Genomic DNA, 20,322 nt, shown 5'->3' on the forward strand with positions numbered 1-20,322 from the left:
CATCTGGATAATGGCGTCTGGTAGGGCAAAACTTCCATTCTTGATTTTATGTTATATTGCTGAGTCTTTTGGTTTTTTTAAGACTGGCTTTATTCCTTGGAGCAAAATAAAAAAAAGGGTCCTGAATTATGTTTATTTCAGATAACGTTGGGACGGCACCAAAAAGAATTTTCATAAAACTTCCAAAGAAACACATGGCTGGTCTATCCCTATACTATGCCTTGGTAAAGAATTTCTAATGAAATCTGAAGCTAAATGTTAATGGAATCCTTAAGCTTATTTGTTTTTCCATGACTGAACAGGATCATGGCTTGTTCATCACAGACCTGAACTCCAATGTCAGTGAAAGCCATCTGGCTACATATTTTACAGAATGGGGTTGCATCACAATGTGCAAGGTAAGTTCAAACCCACATTTTATAAGTACTGTTATTTCATACCTTTATTTAAATTTGTCTTGAATTACCTGCAAAAGTGATTGTATAACCATATTAACATTGCCATTTGTGTTTTGATTTGATCCAAGATCAAGAATAGTCCCGGTTCTTCAAAGGATAGACGGGCCTATGTGAGGTTTTCCACAGAAGAAGAAGCAGACCAAGCAGACTGGGCTGGCCCTCACTTTATATTTGGAAAAGAATGTATAGTAAGACGAGTTGTTAGTCCAAAGGTGAGTAAAATTTGCTTTCCATATGAGAGCAAAGTATGTATTTTTCATTCATTGCCATGTCACCTAATAAAATTCTGTCTTGTAGGTCGAAGGCGAGTCAGACAATGTGCCCATCCCAGGGCAAAACAAACCTTCAACTCGCCGTCTAAAGGGTCTGGGCTACAGACTGGAAGATCCTCAGTGGTTAGGTGAAGATGATAAGAATAAACAAACCAATTAGTGTTGACATAAATCAGGAATCTCGAGAAGACTTGCAGGCTTTGACAATGAGGAATGTTCTCAAAATAACATCTAAACTCTTCCTAATTTGCCATCACATCTGTTATATTTGTTATGGAGACATGACACATTTTCTTCATAAGGCTTTCTCACATTTTGCTTTGATATGCCTGTGTATTTTTGAGAAATATATTGTCCAAATATATCATTGTCAATGATAGATGAATAAAATATAAAGTGTGCATTTGCAAATTATACAAGTCAAATTCCTATGTCTTACTAAATACACAAATCAGATCATCACACAACTCTGCTGTGAAAAATAAATGCATTTTTGAGCCACTTTTTTTTGTTTCTAACATGTACAATTCTAATATTAATTAAATGTATATAAATTAAATTGAAAATATTGTGGTGTTTTTACTTGTTCTAATCAACTTGATGGTAAATGAACTAAAAACTGATAAACAACTAAATTCTTGTGAATAATTACTCAAGGTAAATGATTTATTTTGATATGTCATGCAACAATAGCAATTTATAGAGCAAAAGCTGTTTAAATATAAGAAAAAAATATTAGCGACAGACGTTTAATGTCAGAAACAGGAAACTAAGCTACTAACCTTGGACGCAATGAGTTACGTCATAGATTAACAGCCAATCCGGTGCACAGCGTCAACACTGGTTGCGTGAAAACATGGCGGAGAAAGAGGAAGAAGTCTGCTTCAAAAAGGTAGGAGCGGGAACTTCGCTCAAAATTTAAGTTTTTACCGACTTGTTTCAGCTTTAAATACACTCAAAATAACTCGTGCCGTATCCTTCTTGTATGCTTACGTTACGACAAGTCCTTCCACCTTCAACAGACCTAACTACGAAAGCACTGTTTGTTGTTTAACTTTAGACCAAGCTAATGCAAATTATGCATTGCCGAATTGAAGTTCGTTTCTTAAGCATTTAATAAAGTCCTAAATATTCTGTGCTTGGCTTGACAACATGTGGAAATCCCCATGGTGTTTCACAGAATGTAGTTTTTCAAAGGTAAGTCTGGTTGTTACAGAGAAGGAAGTAAAAAATATTTAGAAGCTTTCAAACGAAAGCTTACACATCAAACGAAAGCTTCTAAATAGTATTTAGCAGCAAAGGAATTTGCTTACTTCCTTTAAAGCAAATTCCATGAATTACAGGTCTTATCACTAAATGCAAATTCACAGGAAAAAATAAAAACACCTGGCATCTCATTAGTGTATGTAGTGCACAGTTAAACTTAACTTATTGAATTACTTGTTGAAGTTTTCACCAATATTCTAATTTAGTGAGATTTATTTGTACTCTCCTTCACTGTGCTGTTATGTTCTTTTACATCTCATAGGAAACTGTGAGCAAACTCCTGTGCAGTTTCTTTAAAGAGGACAATACCAGATGTGAGTTTCAGAAAAGTGTTTTATTTTTATTATTTGTAATTTGGTGACAAAACTGAATAAATCTTTGTGTTATAGTAGGCAGTGATGCTACGCTACTCATGAGAGAAATGCTGAAAGTGTTTGTGCAAGGTGATGATCTCAGTGTCTAGATTACATGAGTACTGTACTCAAGTTAAGTTGTACAGCAATAAAATTCTTTGGTCATTACCAGAGGCTGCTTTGAGATCGCTGAAACAAGCTGAAGCTGAGGACTGCAACCAAGTTGAGATTGAGCATTTTGAAAAGATCCTGCCGCAGCTGGTAAGTTGCTCAACAGGTTCAGGAATTTTTGTGATTTGGCATGCTTACACGTAGCCATTGTAATTTAATAAAATCTTATTCAACTTTAAAGTAAGAACTGGTTTAGTCATAAACAGATCTACTCAAGTTAGATCTGTTTAACTTATATATATATATATATATATATAAATTTATGTATGTATGCGTAATGGATCAGATAGGAAAATTGTGATTTTGGTTAAGATTTATAGGAGCAGTATTGTGTGTTTTATAGGCACAACGTGACATTTTATTGTATAAACAATTGAGTATGTTAACTTTTGTTATGAAAATGAAATGTATAATATACAATTATATTGTATATTAAAATTGTAATTGGGTCTCTTTTTCTTTAAAAAATACTGCTCTTTCTGGAACTCCACATTCAGGAAGTCATCACAACATCACTCCTCTATTAACCCCTTAATAGCGTTTTTTCTAGCGTTGCACTGATACTGGAAACTGCAACTCCGAGGAGGAGCTATGGTGCTAGACCCACCTAGGCGTTTTGCTCAGCTTAATGGTTGCCATGGGAGATTAAAGGATTTCTCAAACATCCATGAAAAAATCAAGCCACACTCCAGCCGTGTTTTTGATTAAAGAATAACATCATAACATGATGTGGAGTTCAAAAAAGTCGATTTTACATAATACTGCTCCTTTAACTAAAATGAAATGAGGGTGTCATGCAAATGTAGCTTGAATCAAGTAAAAACTAATTCATTCAATTTCTTTTCAATCCAAAAACCTGTTAAGTAAAAACTAATTCATTCAATTTCTTTTCAATCCAAAAACCTGTTAAATAGTAAATGTGCGTTTTTTGAATAAAAGTTTTGTTTTTAACTTGCGGTTTTTCATCTTGTTTCCTTTTGCAGCTTCTGGATTTCTAGTTGAGCCACAAGATGGAGCCAGAGGGCAGCTAACAAGTTGCTACAAGCTTTTGCTTTTGAGATTTGTTTTTTTCTTCAGTAAAAATACCTTCCGAATTAAATCTGAGGTTACACTGATATTTCTGTCATGTGTTTATATATATATATATATATATATATTTTTTCAGATTTAAATTTAAAAACCCCACAGCGTTGTCCAGACGTAACCCCACTTCCACCAATAAGGGCCACCTGTGCTCATCTATGGAACAACAGGTGCTTCCAGCATGCTCCATGGCGCCCTTCATCAAAGCCTCCAGGAGCAGTTGGAAGCAATTAGAGTAATAAGGGGAGCAGCCAGTCCCTTAGATGATGACAAGTGCCAGGAAAAAAGGAGTACCCCCTCTGGCCACTTTGAAGTTCCCTTTTGCTGTCCTGCGATGTTTGGTTAGAGGTAGGGGGAAGGGCAAAGGGGACCTCTGGCACAGGGAGGAAAGTTGAATGGGAGTGAGTGTGTGTGTGTGTGCATGTGTTAGCCAAACACGGCCGAAGACCACACGCATAGAAATTCTGTTTGAAAGGAAACATAACAAAACACATCGGAACATGGTCCAAGAGGAGCAGGGTGTAATTCTGAAGGTAAATAAACAAAACAGGCGAGGAGTAGAGGTGCTCTCTGCTTTCATCACAGCAGAGAGAAGGTGGGTGGGAGGGGAAGCTGGGCCTACCGGAGAGAGGCTAATGTGGGGTTTTTCAAACCCAAGTGGCTCTTATGTTTTTCCACCAGCGGTGTGTTTGACCAAAGTGTCTTTACTGTGAGTCAGCATAGCTGTACAACACCTCACTCTGTTTATTTGTGTGCCTCTTGGGTGACTCACTGCACTCGCATGCAGCTGGAAGCAACTTAAGTGAAAGTCAAGAATCCAGGCTTGGATAGGTGTTCAAGGACACGGCACCTGGAGTTTGACCCAGAACCATTTATAATTTGAAAGGCCCAGGCTAGATTTGTGTTTCCCTGGTGTGATCTCCAGAGAAGACGATCAGGAAGAGTCGGGTTTGGGTTGAGTGATGTGACGTTTTAGAGTACTAGTATAAGGTCTATCAGGGAAGACAACTCATTTTTGATTAGTAAAAACAACCATTTTAGTTCTTTGGCATAACAATACCTTTGAACTCCCCTCAAACTTTGTCATTGCCATATTTGTCACATGCAAATGTCATTTTTTTATGTCCTGAAGACTATTTTCCTTGATTTCTTTCTTCTGTCGGTGAGAATTCTGTACTTGCACTACCATATGACTCCTCTGCTTATGCATCCTAATGGAACAAATTACATCTGAAGGCAGTATTATTAAACATGCGAAAACAGTTAAGACAAAGAATGGGGAGGGGCGTTAAAAGTAATGAGGTAAAGCTTTTCTTCATCCTGCATTAAGGGCAGGGAGTGTCGACAGACAGTCCAGACGCCTTGGAGAAGCTCTGGAGTGAGAAGCTTTTCCCGGGAGACAGAGGCTGATCTGTGTCCAGCTTTCTTTTTCTTTTTTTCCGGGACAGCCTAAAATATGACATACAAATACTCATCTGATTTATCCAATGTTAGTATTTGTTTTAAACTAATTTGCCTGCCAAAATTATTTCTGACATGTTGGTTTTGCATTTTGGGCAGTTTAGCAACATCACAGTTTATAAAGTCCCGGGAATTACCAGCTTTTTACATAAATAAAAGAATAATTGCATACAAAGCTGGTATCAGGAATCATGATTTATAAAATTGTTTTCCTGAGGTGGAGTTGACTTGATTATTGTGCAGAGTCCCGGTGAGGAGACGTCAGGATTATATTGGATTTCTCGCCTTAATTCTCCTCTAACTAGTCTGCGGTTGCTCTTTCTGACGCAGTTTTCCAACTTTCCGTCACCTCAAAACTTCTCGGGTCCAAACGAAAACTCAGTATGTGACAAGTCAACATAGCACACCCACTTCTGTGACTGCTGGAGTTTTGCTTTAGCAAAAGCCTATGAGTTAATGCCTATGATTTAAGGTTAAAATATAAAACGTTGTAAACTAATGAACAATATCTTTGTATAAGAAACATTTTAATACAGTTTGAACAGTTTTATTCATTTCATAAACAAGAGATAGCTACACTTTTGGACAGAGGCCTGCACCTGTCATCAGTCTATCATGATAGATGATAGACTAATGACAGATGCAACCTATCATCAATCATGATGATATCATGGCATCCTATCATAAATTTGATAGGGTGCGAATTTAAGTTAGTAATTTTTATAAAGCAGTCAATTATTAGAAGACCCTCACAACTGTAAACCACAGTAAAGTAGCTTTTACCATTTGACACATCAGCAGAATGAAATGAGCTTCCTTTAAGGAGCTGTCAGCCTATTGTGCATAAACAAGTTATCCTATAAGACATTTGCAAGGAGTCTTCTGTCCCTTCAGAGAGTATTACAATTTGGCTCAAAGGACTGGAAAAAGAAGCAAAGTGCCCTGTTAGAACATGCCAGATATCTGAGTGTAGTCCAGGTAAAAATACCTCATAGGTCCTGAAGTGGTACCCATCAAACACCAGTGATGACATCAATAGTAAGAAGACAATGGAAAGGGCTAGATTTGCCAAAAAAGCAGAGTGGAAAATGCTGCAAATAGATGAGCCAAAGTATGAGGCATTTATGAGACAGAACAAATGAAAATATATTGAAACAGTGCTCATGGTGGAGTCAGTTTGATGGTCTGGGGGTACTTCAGGCGCAATAAAAAGGGAATTGTACAGACTGAAAGGCACATTGAGGAGGGAAAGCCATCATTGGTTTTTGCAAGAACACCCTGTAGATAGCATTTTATAGAACCAATTTAGTGCTATATCAGATGATGAAACAAAATACACCTCCAAAATATGTTAAAAATCTGTAAAGAAGTAGAAAAACCAGATTCTTTACCTGATCTGAATCTTATTGTTGGGTGCAGCTTGACCACTATAGTACAGGAACAGTCAGTCAATGAAGCCGTTCTATCTTATGGGATGTGCTTCTGGTAACATTGAACAAAATCCAGTCAGAGCACCTTTGAAAATTAGGCTGCACACCTACTTATGAATGCAAAGACTGCTGAACCAATTCAACACTTCCATTAAAATCCTAATTTCTACCTCTGGTTGTCTATCCAATTCATGTACAATAATTTCTATTCAAACTCAATTTAATATGTTTCCACAGAAAACAGAAATATTATTAGGTGATCCTAACCTTTTGAGCGACAGTGTTTCCATAAAATAATCTGTGTTGAGGCTCTGTTTGACTGAGACCTTATCTGTATAAAGCTGGAGGAAATGAGCAGTTATCCATGTGTTTTTTAAAATTTTTTTAATTTTGTCTTTTTACAAAGACAAGTCAAAATTCCTAATGCAGAAACAGGTGCCATGCACCGTAAGTGACACTTTTAATCTCCATGGTTTCAGCTACATATTCAGAAGTACTGAGAAAGTGAATATGACTCCATAAGATGCATCTGTTCTTGAACGTATGTGCGTGTAAGAATGCTACACTTCATCTAGGGCTGCGATGCATTAGTGCTCAGGAGCCAAGAGGCCCTTGTGGCCCCCTCATGGGCATGGAACTGTCTAACCATGGAGGAATGCTGAAGGGGACTCAAAGTTAGTGCATTCCTCTTAGATGCCCCATGCTAGACTCTCACTAATGTTTATTGTTAAGAAAATAAATATAAACAATCCCTGCTGCAGATGTTTACTGTCCATGCATCTCGCAGGAAGCTTGCGTGTGAAGAGAATATAAATGCATACACAGCATCTCTGATGAATGTGTATATTTATTCAGGACATGTAGGTTTGTGGGAGGCCCTGGGCCCCTATAAGGGGCCTGGGGTCCTTGGGCTAAGCTTTGTTAAGGAGCCACGAGGCCCACGCTGGGGATGATTAGAACATACCTGGCAGTTTGAGCCACTTGGGCGCTCTGCTGGGATCACTTCTAAATGGTTGTGGCGCTTGGCTGTTAGTCTGAGGCTGGGGATGGTCTGCTGCTGTGCTCTGTGTATCGGCCGGAGCTTTGGTAGCCACGGGGTGCGGAAAAGATTCTTCCGGAACCAGTGAGGTGGATGATAAGGTTGAAGACCTTGGCACGCAGCTGAAGAAGGAAAAGGGGAGCAAGAGAGATGTGCAATTAGGCCTGCAGCTGGGTTATTTCTGGAGCACTGTACTACTACTACTACCTGAATTGCATTATCTTCACCCTCCACCTCAGGTCTCCTTTTCTCCCCTTTTGCACTCCTCTGTGTGGTGGCCGGCATGGTCAGGTGGATAGGTGGTAAAAACAGGGTAATCCCCTTACATAACGGTGCACAAACTCAACAAAACAAGACCGTTCAATTAATTTCTTTGTGCATCTAAAAATAGAGGCCCAGTTCAGACGAAGTGACGTCAAAACATGTGTGGGGGGTAGAGGTCAGCAGAGCACTCTATTTTTAGAACTCTTCAAAAGTGGCTATTTAAAAAAATACTCGCAAGATCTGTCGATCATGATTAAAGAAGCTGTGAACATGAAGGTCACGCATTAGGACTGATGAAAGCACTGATGTTAAAAAAGGAGCCAAAGTAATGACAGAAATCTCTTTAGCTGCTGGATGGTGGCACAGTGTGTGGTTGGCTTTTGTGAGACTTGTTAACAGACTTTATCAGAAGACGTGGAAAGCCCTGAGTGAAAGGGTAGCAATCTCTGCAGTACCACCGGGATGGACAAACAAGCCGGTGTCTGAATTCTGTCTTAATTTAAAGAAGGCTAGAAACTATGCCACAAGGCCAAATAAACATTTATACTGACATATTTTCCCTCAAAAACATCTAAAATATATCTTAAGCCGGTGTAAGCAAGTGTTTGCATAAGGTCAAGCTCGTCCGTCTAAGATTTCCTCCACAGGTCCAGCATGCTAGCTGTATGTCCTCACTGTGGTCAGGGGCACCGGAACTCTAAATTAGCCCCGGTGAGTCAACAGAACCACTTTCATGTGGACAATGTAGACAAGACCTCTTGTCAGATTGTAAGAAAGGTCATGACGTAAGGGTTAGAGGTCAGCACGCAGTGTTGGTCCTTGTCTTTAACAGCTTCCTCTCTGCTGTGTTGTGCAAACCTGAGCTGTAATCCCTTGTGATGCACTTCAAAGCAAAGAGTTTGCCGCACCCTTCCGCAAAGGAGAGGAACAGGACTCTGCTCTGCTTGCATTTGGTAGGGAGGCAATGCTGAGGTAAATACACGCCAGACAGAGGCTGCTTCAGATCGGCAAAACCAAATCCTGAGGAGAATCAAAACACAGAAAGATTGTTCATGTAAATTTCTTTAAGGAAAGAAAAAAAATGCATATTAATTTTGTTTTAAGTGTTTTACTGTCACACTGAAAATAAATCGGAATTCCTTGAAACGTAATAGAAAATGGCGTAATCTTTAAGCAAAAGGTAAATCCTACTTTTATTTTAAAATAAAAACCTGAAAAACATGGTGCTCATTTGTATTTGTCCGCACTTCTGAATGAAATCCAGTGCAACCAGTTACATTACGTGAACATCTGCGTAATTGACGTTTGTGGTAGTAATGTGACAAAGTGTGGAAAAGTTCAAGAGTCTTATCAAGGCTTTTTCATGACATTAGACATGCACAGTCATACAGCAACCTGATAAAAAAAAAAGGCTGGTACTGTTGTGGGGAACCACAGGATGATGGCATAAAGAACACTTCTTTATGAAATCAAGAAAGTTATGGACGACTCACAGCTTCCTCTTCAGTCTGAGGCTTCTTCAGACCATACAGACTGCTGTGATCCTTCCTGTTCATAGCCAACTCTTTTGAAGAACTTTAGTTAATATGACTTACAACAACATTTAATTCCCCTTTGGGATTATTAAAGTATCATTGAATATTAATTAAATTGAACAAAAGAAAATGCTGACCTTTCCAAGGCAGGTACTTGCACAACTCTACTGGAAATGCTCCACCTTCATCTTACAAAAGTGAACAAGGTACTTCTCATTTCCAGACATAAAACAAGAGCTCTCGCCAAAAACAGCAATGGAGCAGATCCACTCCCAATGAACGGTAATTATTTTGAAAAAGCGTCTCCTGGAAAATCAACAATAAATTTAAAAGGGCTTCAAAGGGGCCGCCGGTGCTCTCATTTCTCTTTGCGTAAAACAAAGCACTGGCATGCTCAGAAACCACTCAGTTGCTCAGACCTTGATGAAGTAGTGATCAAGCAGCACACTGAGAGGTGAGTCTTTTGAATTTGACTTACTGTCCAGAGGACTCACTGTTGAGAGACTTATAGTCTTTTTTTAAAATCTTTTACAATCTCTGACTTAATCTTCTCCTTAATATGGTCATAATTTAGAGCAATGGACATAAAAGGAACCATGAATATGTCGACAAATCAGGTGCATCCCACACTGTTGGATGGAAATGAGTAAACAAAAGTCACAGCCAGGTAGAGCTGAGTCAAGTCATGTTGAAGAAAAAGCAGATGAACAAAGCAGTTTAAGTGCACCTGACAATGTTTCCTTAGTAGAGGAGGGAACTTTTCAGTCCATCACACCCTTTTCATAAATACTACAGTCTGCTCATAGTGCTGATGAGAGTTTCTTGCTTACAATATTTTTGCATGCATGCTTTGCCATATGTAAAAAATTGCAGCTGGTAGTCATCAAGCATACGTTTTCTCTGTTTATATATTATTCTTGTTTTGATGAAATCACATCATCTACAGTAAATGCAAACAAATCTGTGGATGTTTGTGGCCTGGATCCACAATCTTCTGGTTTTGGGAGAAGATGCTGTGTTCTTATTATTTCCATCTATTGTTTTTGGCAGCGGTAGAGTTAATGTCTTTGCCATTTCTGCTTATGCTTGCTCTGCTAGGCAAAAAAAAATAAAAATCTAAGTAAGTCCCTCTGCATTTAGCTTTGTGATGACATTGCACAGAGATCCTTCTGGCCATCCATCATTTTGTGGATGTCATTCCAGTTATGAAAGTAAAGGGGACTTTTTTCTGGCTGTGTCCAAAGTCTTTGCCATGAAAGTGAAAATAGTCAGGTTCAATGTATACTTGGTCACAAACATGTTAATTGATTTTGCATGAAATATTCTATTTTTACCAGTTATTGAAAAATGGAGAAATTTTGATAAAACAAGGTATTCTGAATTTTGTAGAAAATGATGGAAAGGGCCTTGGACTTTGGCTTCTTAAAAGAAAGACATACAATTTCCTAAACTGTTCTGATTCCATTGCTTTCTACAGGTGAGCCAAAAGTATTTATGTCATTGCCAGAATTGGGTTGAAAGTAATCTTTTAATTTACCAATATGTCTTTTCTGACTGGATGTAATTTTAACATTTTGGAGCGGCTCTGCCAAAGTCCTGACTTGATTCAAACAAAGAATCTATAAAGGCAGCCAAAGATTAAGATGACGGCAAGGCGGCCTTCCAAACTCAAATATTTGGAGGTTGTTTCCAAAGACGCATTCTGTAATACCAGTGGAAACGTGAATAGTGGGACAGCAGCAGGAAAGAAAACATTAACTAATTTTGAGCTTAACTTTATTTTCTTGGTTTAGAAAAAAATGTAGTCACTATTTCCATGAACAAGTTTAATCAAGCTTCAATAATGTCTGCTTTTTGGTAAACATCTCTTGATATTTTTACTACGTACAATTTTATAAAAGCAATTTTAATGTTGTCTGCACCTTGTTTTAAAGACCTCACATAAGTAAAAGTAATTTTCGAAGTGTTTATCTTCATTAACTACCTGGACTGGGGGGACAGATTTGTACCTTCCTACTGCAGTCCCAGGCTCCCTAAATTTATTCTGAGGGCTTTGAATGGACTCCAGGCCACACTTTGAATACTCCTGACAGAATATCTTACCAGATCATTGGAAATGTGAGTAATTTCTGTTTACTGATTTATCCACATCAAAGTCTCAAAAGAAAAGGAATTATTCAGTCTTTAATGCTGTTTGAAGCAATAATTAAGAAATAAAAACTAGACATGATTAATGCATGTCTGGGGATGCAGTGATTTTCCTACTGCATCAAAGAAAATAGTGCGTGTGTGCACACGTGCGTTAGGGGCCGGGGGTCGTGAATACAGGTCAAGGTTTAAGAGACATTTGGCTTTCAAAGTACCTTGTCCTGTTTATTGGAGGAACCTACAGTGTCAGTCAGCTATTTGCTCATTATTGCCCCTAAGAACATATTTATGTTGGGATATAATTTATGCATTTTAACCATTTTGTTTTCATGATGGGCCAATGAATCAAAAGCATGTATTTAATATATCTTAATCATATATTTGTACTTCTATTACAGTACATACCAATGCACAACAGTACAACATATATTTTTATTGCTGCTCAAATGCCGCTTTGACATGCTGCATCTTTAATGCATTTAAAATAATCGGTCGCATCTTTGCCCTTTTTGTAACCATCGACAATTTTCCAGCATTATTCTGGCCAGATTTCTGACCCTTCTTCATTTTTAATCAGTTGGTCCCCTGCCACAGTTTTTAAGCCTTGTCCGTTCATTCTAGCTGAGGGTAAATGCCAACTTTGGACCAATTCACCAGTACAACTGATATGAAAACAGCTGCAGGGCATCATGCAGCCACCACCATGCTGTTGGTGTTTGTAAGTTAAAAAAACTTCACCTTCACTTCTGCAAACATTAAGGATATACAGTTCTTATTTTGTTTCTGCAAACTATAAAACTTTTCCACATAAACCAGGTAGTTTTTACATCTGTGGCAGATTCAAATTTCAGTGGAGCTTGAGTGTGTCAGTTTTTGTGAAACTTATTTCACTGGTCATTTGAATCTCGTCTGAGGAAAACCGTCTGGGACAGATGATTGAAACTTGGACACTTTATCACAACTGGAGCATACAAAATATCCATGGTGGAAGTACAACTTGCAAAGGTACATTTAACCAAATATTAGTGTAGGTGTACGGATATGGGGTGTATATGTAGTTTAACTTGAGGAATTACAAAAAATATGCCATTACTTTAAACTTGTGCATCCACTAACTGTTTTTACAATTTATTCAAGTTGTTTTTGTATGATCATTTTGAGCCACGAGCAGAATGGCTAATGTTAAAAAAATCACTATGACATCCAAATCTATGAGTGGATGCAAAGTTTTGACCAGTTTTTTTCGCACCCACTCATACACACACATTTTCTAATGTTTGTGAGGGTGGAAATATATTGTTACTGGCATACTTCCATTAAAAACTAATCCGACTTTTGCAACCAGATAACTAGCTGAAGCTGTTGGAATTTGCCCTGATTCATTGCATAGATTAAGGAGCTTCAGGACGCCCTTCAGTGGATGTGTAATATCCTGCATCCTGCTTCTGTCAGGCGGCACAGCCATGACACGTCTGAGTGGTCAAAGAGAAGAGGCCAGGTGTCTTCTGGACTTCTTCCTGTCCCCCACAATCCAATGGTGATGTTCCTCATTATTGGCACCAGAGGTCCGCCACCTTTTACACAGTACCCTGGTTCACTGAGCCAAGAAGCCGCATGGAAATGAGAACTTGGTTAACCACTGCTTAGATGAAGAAATTAGATCAAAACAGGAAACAGTTGATTTATTGTTACCCTTTTGAGCTACAGCCATCTGCAAGGTATTTACCATGACTAATTAATTTGACTCCATAACAATATATCCATGTTCAATCCAGCTTGTCAAAACTATTTGACATGTGGGTTTTAGTGGAATCCAACACTTATTTAATTTAAAATGTGTTTGTGATTATATATTTTTTAAAGTCAAATCCTGGCTCTTTTTCTGTTTTGACCGAATGGTGAACTTTAAAAAGTGTTCTAAAGTATCATGAAGACATATTTCACAGAATTTATGTTATATTTTTTAAACACAAATCATAAAATAGAAGCAAAGCTCAATAGAGCAGAACCATTTTTATTTTTAACTTAAAAGTTACAAGCAATGACAACAGAATAGCGTCTGGAATAGTGAAACCAAAAATCTATTCAACAAAAATTACAATTTAGAAAAATAATAACCAGAAAGATCAACCACAAAAATAAAGTATTAGACTTCTATCAGACCCCTGTATCTGTAGTGGAAAAATGTATATTGCAGGTTTTAAAGATATACCTTTTATGAAAAGTCATCGTGCTGAACAAGGAATACTTGCCAACTACACACCTACATACAAATTTCTCATTTTGTTAATGTAATGCAAATGTTACTCAATCAGTCACCTCCATGAGTCATGGAGTCTTACAGAGTTTAGTGCTTGAAGTACTATTTTTAATCTCATATCTGTATGTCTATTACATAATATTACACAACTCATATACTTTACCATTTGTTGACAGCCAATTGTTCTCCTTACATGTATTTTCATTGCTGTTCAGATGTTACTCAGATATGCTATCCTGGCCCATGGCACTAGATGAAACCTGATTAGAAGTTATTCTTGAAGCATGCCTGTGTGATGCATTCAGTTAATCTAGAAGTTGGATTTGGGAATGACAGCATGCCTAAATTTAGCATGCTGTTATGTATCAAAATCAGAAAACGAGAGGCAGTGGTTGGTGTCGGTGTTCAGTCTAACTAAAACTAGAAAGAGATTATCCCAACCCTTCTCTCCCCCATCATCACCTCATCTCACACATAACCAAAAACACAATACACTCCAGTGAGAAGTGTAGACATTCTGCCTAAAAATAACAGTAGACAAAAAAACAAACAAAAAAACAGTAAATGTATTTCACCTGATTTGTTCCTTGTGAGGTCCAGGGTGGCTTATCTTCAGTAGTCACCTGGAAAGTGTTAAGGTACACCCTGGACAGGTTGACGATCTATCACAGGCAAAACGGAGTAAGCAAACAAACACATAATGAGAAAACTTCTGTCATGTTAGTTACCATCCATATAACCGTTTCCACACTTTCCATTCATCTGTGCTATGACCATAAGTATTTGACCTTAACCGTTTAAGTTGTTCCAGATTTGCAAAATGAAAAAAGTACATTTTCAAAAAGCTCCATTGTAAGCAAATGCTAATTCTTCTTCACCAAACAGTAAGTTCTGCGTCACTGAGGACTTTTCACGTCCTGGAAATTTAGGGATTCTGGGCTTCTGACCTTGGTGTTGAAAACACAGTCAGGACTGGAGCTGACGTTTACTGCACTTCTGAGGTTACGAAACATTGTATTTGCTGACAGCTGCTCAGTCTCCTTCCTTCATCTTTCTTAGCTGAAGAAATATTGTCTCAGTGTGAAAAGGAAGGTCAGATGGTTAGCAACAACTTTAAAAATACAGCCACCAAAACAATTTTATTCGGTTCAGCAACTGTGACACTGAGAAAGGAAGTGGACCTTGTTCATCCACAGCTGAGTAAACTACTTAAGTCCATCTTATATGGCTACAAACATGATTCTGAAATGAAAAACCCAATGCGGTAACGACGGAGATGGACAAAAACATAGCTGCATTTGGTTACCAGACTTCCTTTTATTATTTCACAGTGTGTTTGAAGTCGTGAGAGAGTGAGTTCTCAGTGAACTGTCTTCGGATTTTACACTTCTTGTGAAAGAAAACCAAATGATAAAATGTGCCAGATAAGATTCTTAGGCTTTAACTGCTGCAATGCCTTCTACCCGAACATCTGAGATCTTCTGTTGTCCTCTGAAACCAGCTGTGGCAAGCTTGACCACAACAAGATAAGCTGTGGATCTGTTTACTGCACAGCCTATAAATATGGCCTAATTACTCTCTAGTTGAACTGGCGGGACAGATGTTAAAGCTGCATCCCTCCACTCGCTCAACTATGTCGTGATGGTTCACAGACTGTTTACACACTTTTCATTCATCTGTGCTATGACCATTTCCAGTTGCAGTCGTCCGCAGGCCCTGGTAGTTTACAGAGCTGGGCCCTTCCAGCATGTGGAGCCCATGCTCTTTTACCCTCTGCTTGTTTCGTGACTGCACACAAGGAAATAAATAAAAAGGGAATATGTATGCTCGACGGTAATCCATAGAGGAGCAGGCCTTGTGGCTGTGAGAATTAAACAGACTCTGATGACTGTATATATGTGGGGTGAGTTAAACAAGTGACACAGAACGTTATGCTTTGATCTTATAATTGCAGCGGGAAACAACCTAAAAACTAAACGGCTGTGATCAAGCCAAGTGCATTACCTGCATTTTCCACTTTGCATGCCACAGAAGTTCTCAAGATAGGGTTTTTGAGGTCATTCATCTTATCCAAACCAGTAATCCATTAAATATTAACATTTGATTGATTTAAAAAATATTATTAAAACTGTTTGATTGAGTTGTCCTTAAATTCTTTAAATGTTACTTCCATAAAAAACAAAACATTTTTGTAATATTTGGCAGTTGTCTCGATCCATAGTTCTTCATACTTTTTGCATACCTGAAAATACTTAAGGTCTTGTTGTTTATCGGTTTGATTGGAAAGCCACTGAATTCTGAGCTATGGATCCTTTAGATATAAGAAAGACACCTAAGCTAAAAGCCTGATCCAGTTTGGAGTCTGGATCATGCCAGATCCAGACTCTATTAGCTGTTGGGGTTGTAACCCATATCTTGACACACTTCAACGATACAAGACAATAAAGATACACAAAGCAACCAAATAAGATATAAATACAGTAGATTAAACTTGCACATGAATTACACGAATCAGATTGACCGTGATTCCATCTGATTCATAGTTTTGATTCAACTGAACACAATACACTGAAATATGACAGCAGCTAAGGATGAAACAAGACAATTATGATTTGTGACTTCATAACAATAACCTCTGCTGAGCCAGTTCATCCATAACAAAAACTAGTTCTTTATTCACCATATATCTTAATACATTAATTTACTGTACATGTTTGAACCTATATTTATTTTCTTCAGGAAAAATCATAGCAGAAGAAATGTTGTTAGTTTTTGAATGAATTTTTTATCTGAACCAGTAGTATTGTTACTGATAAAAATATTTAAAACATACATCTAGATGTTAAGAATTGGACTTTTAGGTAGTTTGTGTTTTGCTCCTGTCACAACAGCCCAGTATTAAAGAAATGTATAGAACATTTTTCAAAAGCCCAAAGACAAATTTTTAGGCCTTTCAGAAAACTTGACAAAATTTTGATCAAGATCATTACCAAAAGGTTAAAAGAAAGTCTGATTGTGTCAACTGAAAGTAAAAGAAGTGTGTGTGGTTCAAAATGTTTTTATGACATCCTCTATATTCTGGGTGGTGCACAGTTGGTGTTGGAGTGTTCAGCAGTTAATCTTGGCCAGACCACCGCCTTTCTGTATGGTGCTAGTTTCTGTCGGGCTATTGAAGTTTTTTTTTTTCCACAGACCAAAAGCATGGATGTATTTGGACTGTGGATCTGTTCTAGTAATCTAGGCGGTTCATCGGCGGTTAATCTAGGCCAGACAACCGCCTTTCTGTATGGCGCTAGTTTCTGTCAGGCTACTGAGACTTTTTCCTCAGTCCAAAACCGTGAATGTTAGGTTAAGCTAACAATTTAAAATGCACTCTGTCTCTGTTCTGACTTAGCATAAGACTGGCAATCTGTCCATGGTGTATCCAGCCTCTTGCCAATTGGCAGTTTGAGTTCGTCAAGGAGCACTAGGTTATTGTGCTTTTTAAGAAAATCTTATATAGTATAGTGAACAAAATAGGAAAGTCAATTAGCTGCAAATGTCCCTAAAACTAAGGGGAAATTAAAATGTTCTATGTTTTGCTTGACTTTAATTGCTTCCAAGTACTAAGCAATTAAAGTCAGAACACGATCAATGTTTACGACTTGCAGTTCTCATTACCAGCCATTGCGTTTGGCTTGGCAATCCTCTCTTCACAGTGGTAATGCTTATTTATATCACACGCAAATATCCAATAGGCTTCACATTTAGTTTTTATTATTACTTAGAAACTGTGGAGTACTCATTATTTTTTACAAATTTAGAACACACTTAGAAAGTCCAGAGATTACTTACTTACTTATCTAGCAACCCAGAAGTCCAGAGGATACTTACTTACACTTATTTAGCAACCCAGAACAGGTATTAGAACTTGGAACCCAGAAAAACTACCTTAGCAACTAAACTCTCATTCTCCCAAACCAGAAAAGGAATTAGACCAGAGGATACTTACTGTACTTATACTTATCTACCAACCCCAAATAGGAGTATCTAGTTTATTTACTTTAGATCAAAATTAGATTATTTTTCTTCTTTTGCTCTTTCCTTTGGTTTGTTATTTTGTTTGTATTTCCTTTTAATTCCTGTAAAGCACTTTGTATTGCCTTGTTGCTGAAAATGTGCTATATAAATAAAATTATCTTTATGTTTACCTTTACCTTTTATAGCATAGCTTTCTTCAGGATCAAGTTGGCACATTGCATATGTCACAGTCAAATGTTAGTGATTGGGCAAAATCAGGTCCAATCTTCCAAAACTCCAACAGAGTTCACACCTCCACCAGGTAATCATTTCTCAATAGCTGAGGGTCCAGACCCTCTGTGCCAAGCAATGAGTAGAACAAGAGTCTGGTTTTTATCAGGCTACTAATTTCTTTCCATAGGTCAAAAATGTGTATGCTAAGTGTTTCCCAACACTAGATGCATGTCTGTTCCAGCACATCTGATTCCAATGATTGCATTACCTCCTCTACATGCCATCTAGTGCTAATTGAGCTTGTTAATCACTCAGTTATTTAAGTCAGGTGTGCAGCAGGAAATAAAAAATGATCTAGCTTTAACTTGGATGTAGCTTTCATTGGGTTGATTTGTAAGCATTTGATTACAATAAAGTTGTCTTTACTTGATATCCTTAATTGTCCTAAAAAGATTATTAACAGCTGCATATCGGTTATGACTTTAATTGCAACTTAGCTTTAAGTTGGCTAAAAAAAATAAAATGCAGGGGCTGTGTTCAGGTTTAATGAGGTCTTTGGTGAAACAAGACTATTGTGTTGGCACAAATGTAGCTGACCAAATTTGCCTCCAGTGAACCAGAGTAGTTCTGCAGTGATTTGATGTCTCTGCCCCACTATGGGGTTGTGAAGGTATGTAGTGATATCTTTAGCTCTTGGTGTGTAGGGGTGAGCACACATAAATCACAGAATAGGAAGGTTAGTTTTCAGTATCACAGAGTAAAGTATGTTGGCATTGTAATAGTGGTGAAAAGCCAGACGGAGAAGAAGTGTTTTTTTCTTGCACCAACAACAGCTGGAGATTTTCACATCACTTGGGTGCACAAAATACAATATTAGAACACAAAGTGCCAACACAGACACAAACAAGAATGAGTACAAGCAGACCCATTGACAACGAGATGTAACTCAAAGCAGAACAGAGCCAAAAAAAAAAAACTGACAACTATGAACTCCAGGCCTTTTAGGCTGTGACTGTGAGGGGTACATGGTTCACAGTCTCACATGGAGTCCAACGCCTTCAGGCCCCATTCCAGTTACTTTGTTTCTTTATTCACCGGTCCCCTCTGCTAACCCCCGCCGCCCCATCCTTGAGTCCAGCTGATGGAGGCTCTTTTGTCAACTAGCACCCAGGCAACAACATCAAAGAGTTGCTGGGTGTAAATGCAGAGTGCCTGAAAAACAAAATCGAAAAATAAAGAAGTCCCGGAGGGAACGGGAGATATTCACCACAGCACCCTGGAGAGGGAGGGAAAAACGAGGTACTTTACTGTAGAAAAGAAAGAAAAAGAAAAAAAGAAATTACCTAGATTTCCTGGTATTCATTATCAACAATGGTCATATGAAGAAAGATGTTAGACTCTACCTAAGACTGTAACACTGTCTTTGTGCTAGGTCATCAAAGCCCATTAGGACATGCTGAAAGGCCTTCCATTGCTGGTTGTGACCACTTCCTTACTCTGTGACAGCTGAATTGGCAGACTGCTGGATTGTTGTGTAAGACAATGTCATACTTTTGGCATGAATGCTTTGCTTTGATCTCATGGGGTGCCCTTTAATGTTTGTCAATGGCTGATATGTTAACCACCTATGTGATTATTCTGCTTTTTTTTCTTCACATTCTGCATGGGGTTCTGCTGTCAGTCAGACCCCCATGAGGAAGGGAAGGTGGGAGAGGAATAGGGTAAAAAGAGACAAAAAAAAACTTTCATCACTGCCCGCCTTGTGAGAATCCTGCAGAGTTGTGTGAGGCACGGCAGCATGCCTCATCTCATACCCGCAAAGTGCCCGCCAGTGACACACTGACTCCAGAGCTTGGCACCGGGTCGCCAGTCAGCGCAGAGCAAACCCTCTATTCAGCAAGATGAAGGAAACACAACTACATCGTGCCCTTGGCTTATAATTAAAAGTCCTCAGCCTCAAAGAGCAAAGCATCTCCGTCTTAATGTTAGGCTTCCATCTTAGGCATCCGTTTAATACTTACTCTGTGTCCCATCAGATGTGGACATAAGAAAAACAGACACACATTAGGACTACAAAGAACATATGTCCAATCAAAGATTAGAGGCTCACTTCTCCTTCAGTGGCTTAATAGCCGGATTGGAAGATCAAAATCGCTTTGTTGCAAGATCAAGACCATTGTATTTCTCTTGTCCCACTGCTGTTGCACAATAACTCACCAAAAAGCAGCGACAAACCGGGAGGGAGACCAGGAGTCATGGAGCGAAGATGAATGTAGTTCATGTTTAGAGAGCATGTTGTGTGATTAAGGGAAACCCACATCAAACACTGTGGTTTCAGAAAACCACCAG

The 20,322-nt window shown here is 38.4% G+C and overlaps 1 protein-coding gene across 1 annotated transcript; it reads left to right on the top strand.

The window, feature by feature from the left end:
- Positions 1–1,552: 1,552 nt before the first annotated feature.
- On the top strand, positions 1,553–3,637 carry cenpx (centromere protein X). The gene is made up of 5 exons (XM_005801511.3): positions 1,553–1,622; positions 2,259–2,310; positions 2,386–2,439; positions 2,522–2,610; positions 3,504–3,637. The coding sequence occupies exons 1-5, from the start codon at positions 1,587–1,589 to the stop codon at positions 3,516–3,518; spliced, it is 246 nt and encodes an 81-aa protein (XP_005801568.1). The 5' UTR covers positions 1,553–1,586; the 3' UTR covers positions 3,519–3,637.
- The last annotated feature ends 16,685 nt before the right edge of the window (positions 3,638–20,322 follow it).

This window comes from Xiphophorus maculatus, chromosome 16 (genome assembly GCF_002775205.1).
Source record: "Xiphophorus maculatus strain JP 163 A chromosome 16, X_maculatus-5.0-male, whole genome shotgun sequence".
In the NCBI taxonomy this organism is placed as follows: Eukaryota; Metazoa; Chordata; class Actinopteri; order Cyprinodontiformes; family Poeciliidae; genus Xiphophorus; species Xiphophorus maculatus.

What these genes read in the sequence shown, in the direction of transcription:
- cenpx (XM_005801511.3), top strand. Translation starts at nt 1,587, where the DNA reads ATGGCGGAGAAAGAGGAAGAAGTCTGCTTCAAAAAG. An exon ending in AAGAAGTCTGCTTCAAAAAG is followed by an intron (nt 1,623 to 2,258) that starts GTAGGAGCGGGA and finishes TACATCTCATAG; the next exon opens with GAAACTGTGAGCAAACTCCT. An exon ending in TAAAGAGGACAATACCAGAT is followed by an intron (nt 2,311 to 2,385) that starts GTGAGTTTCAGA and finishes TTTGTGTTATAG; the next exon opens with TAGGCAGTGATGCTACGCTA.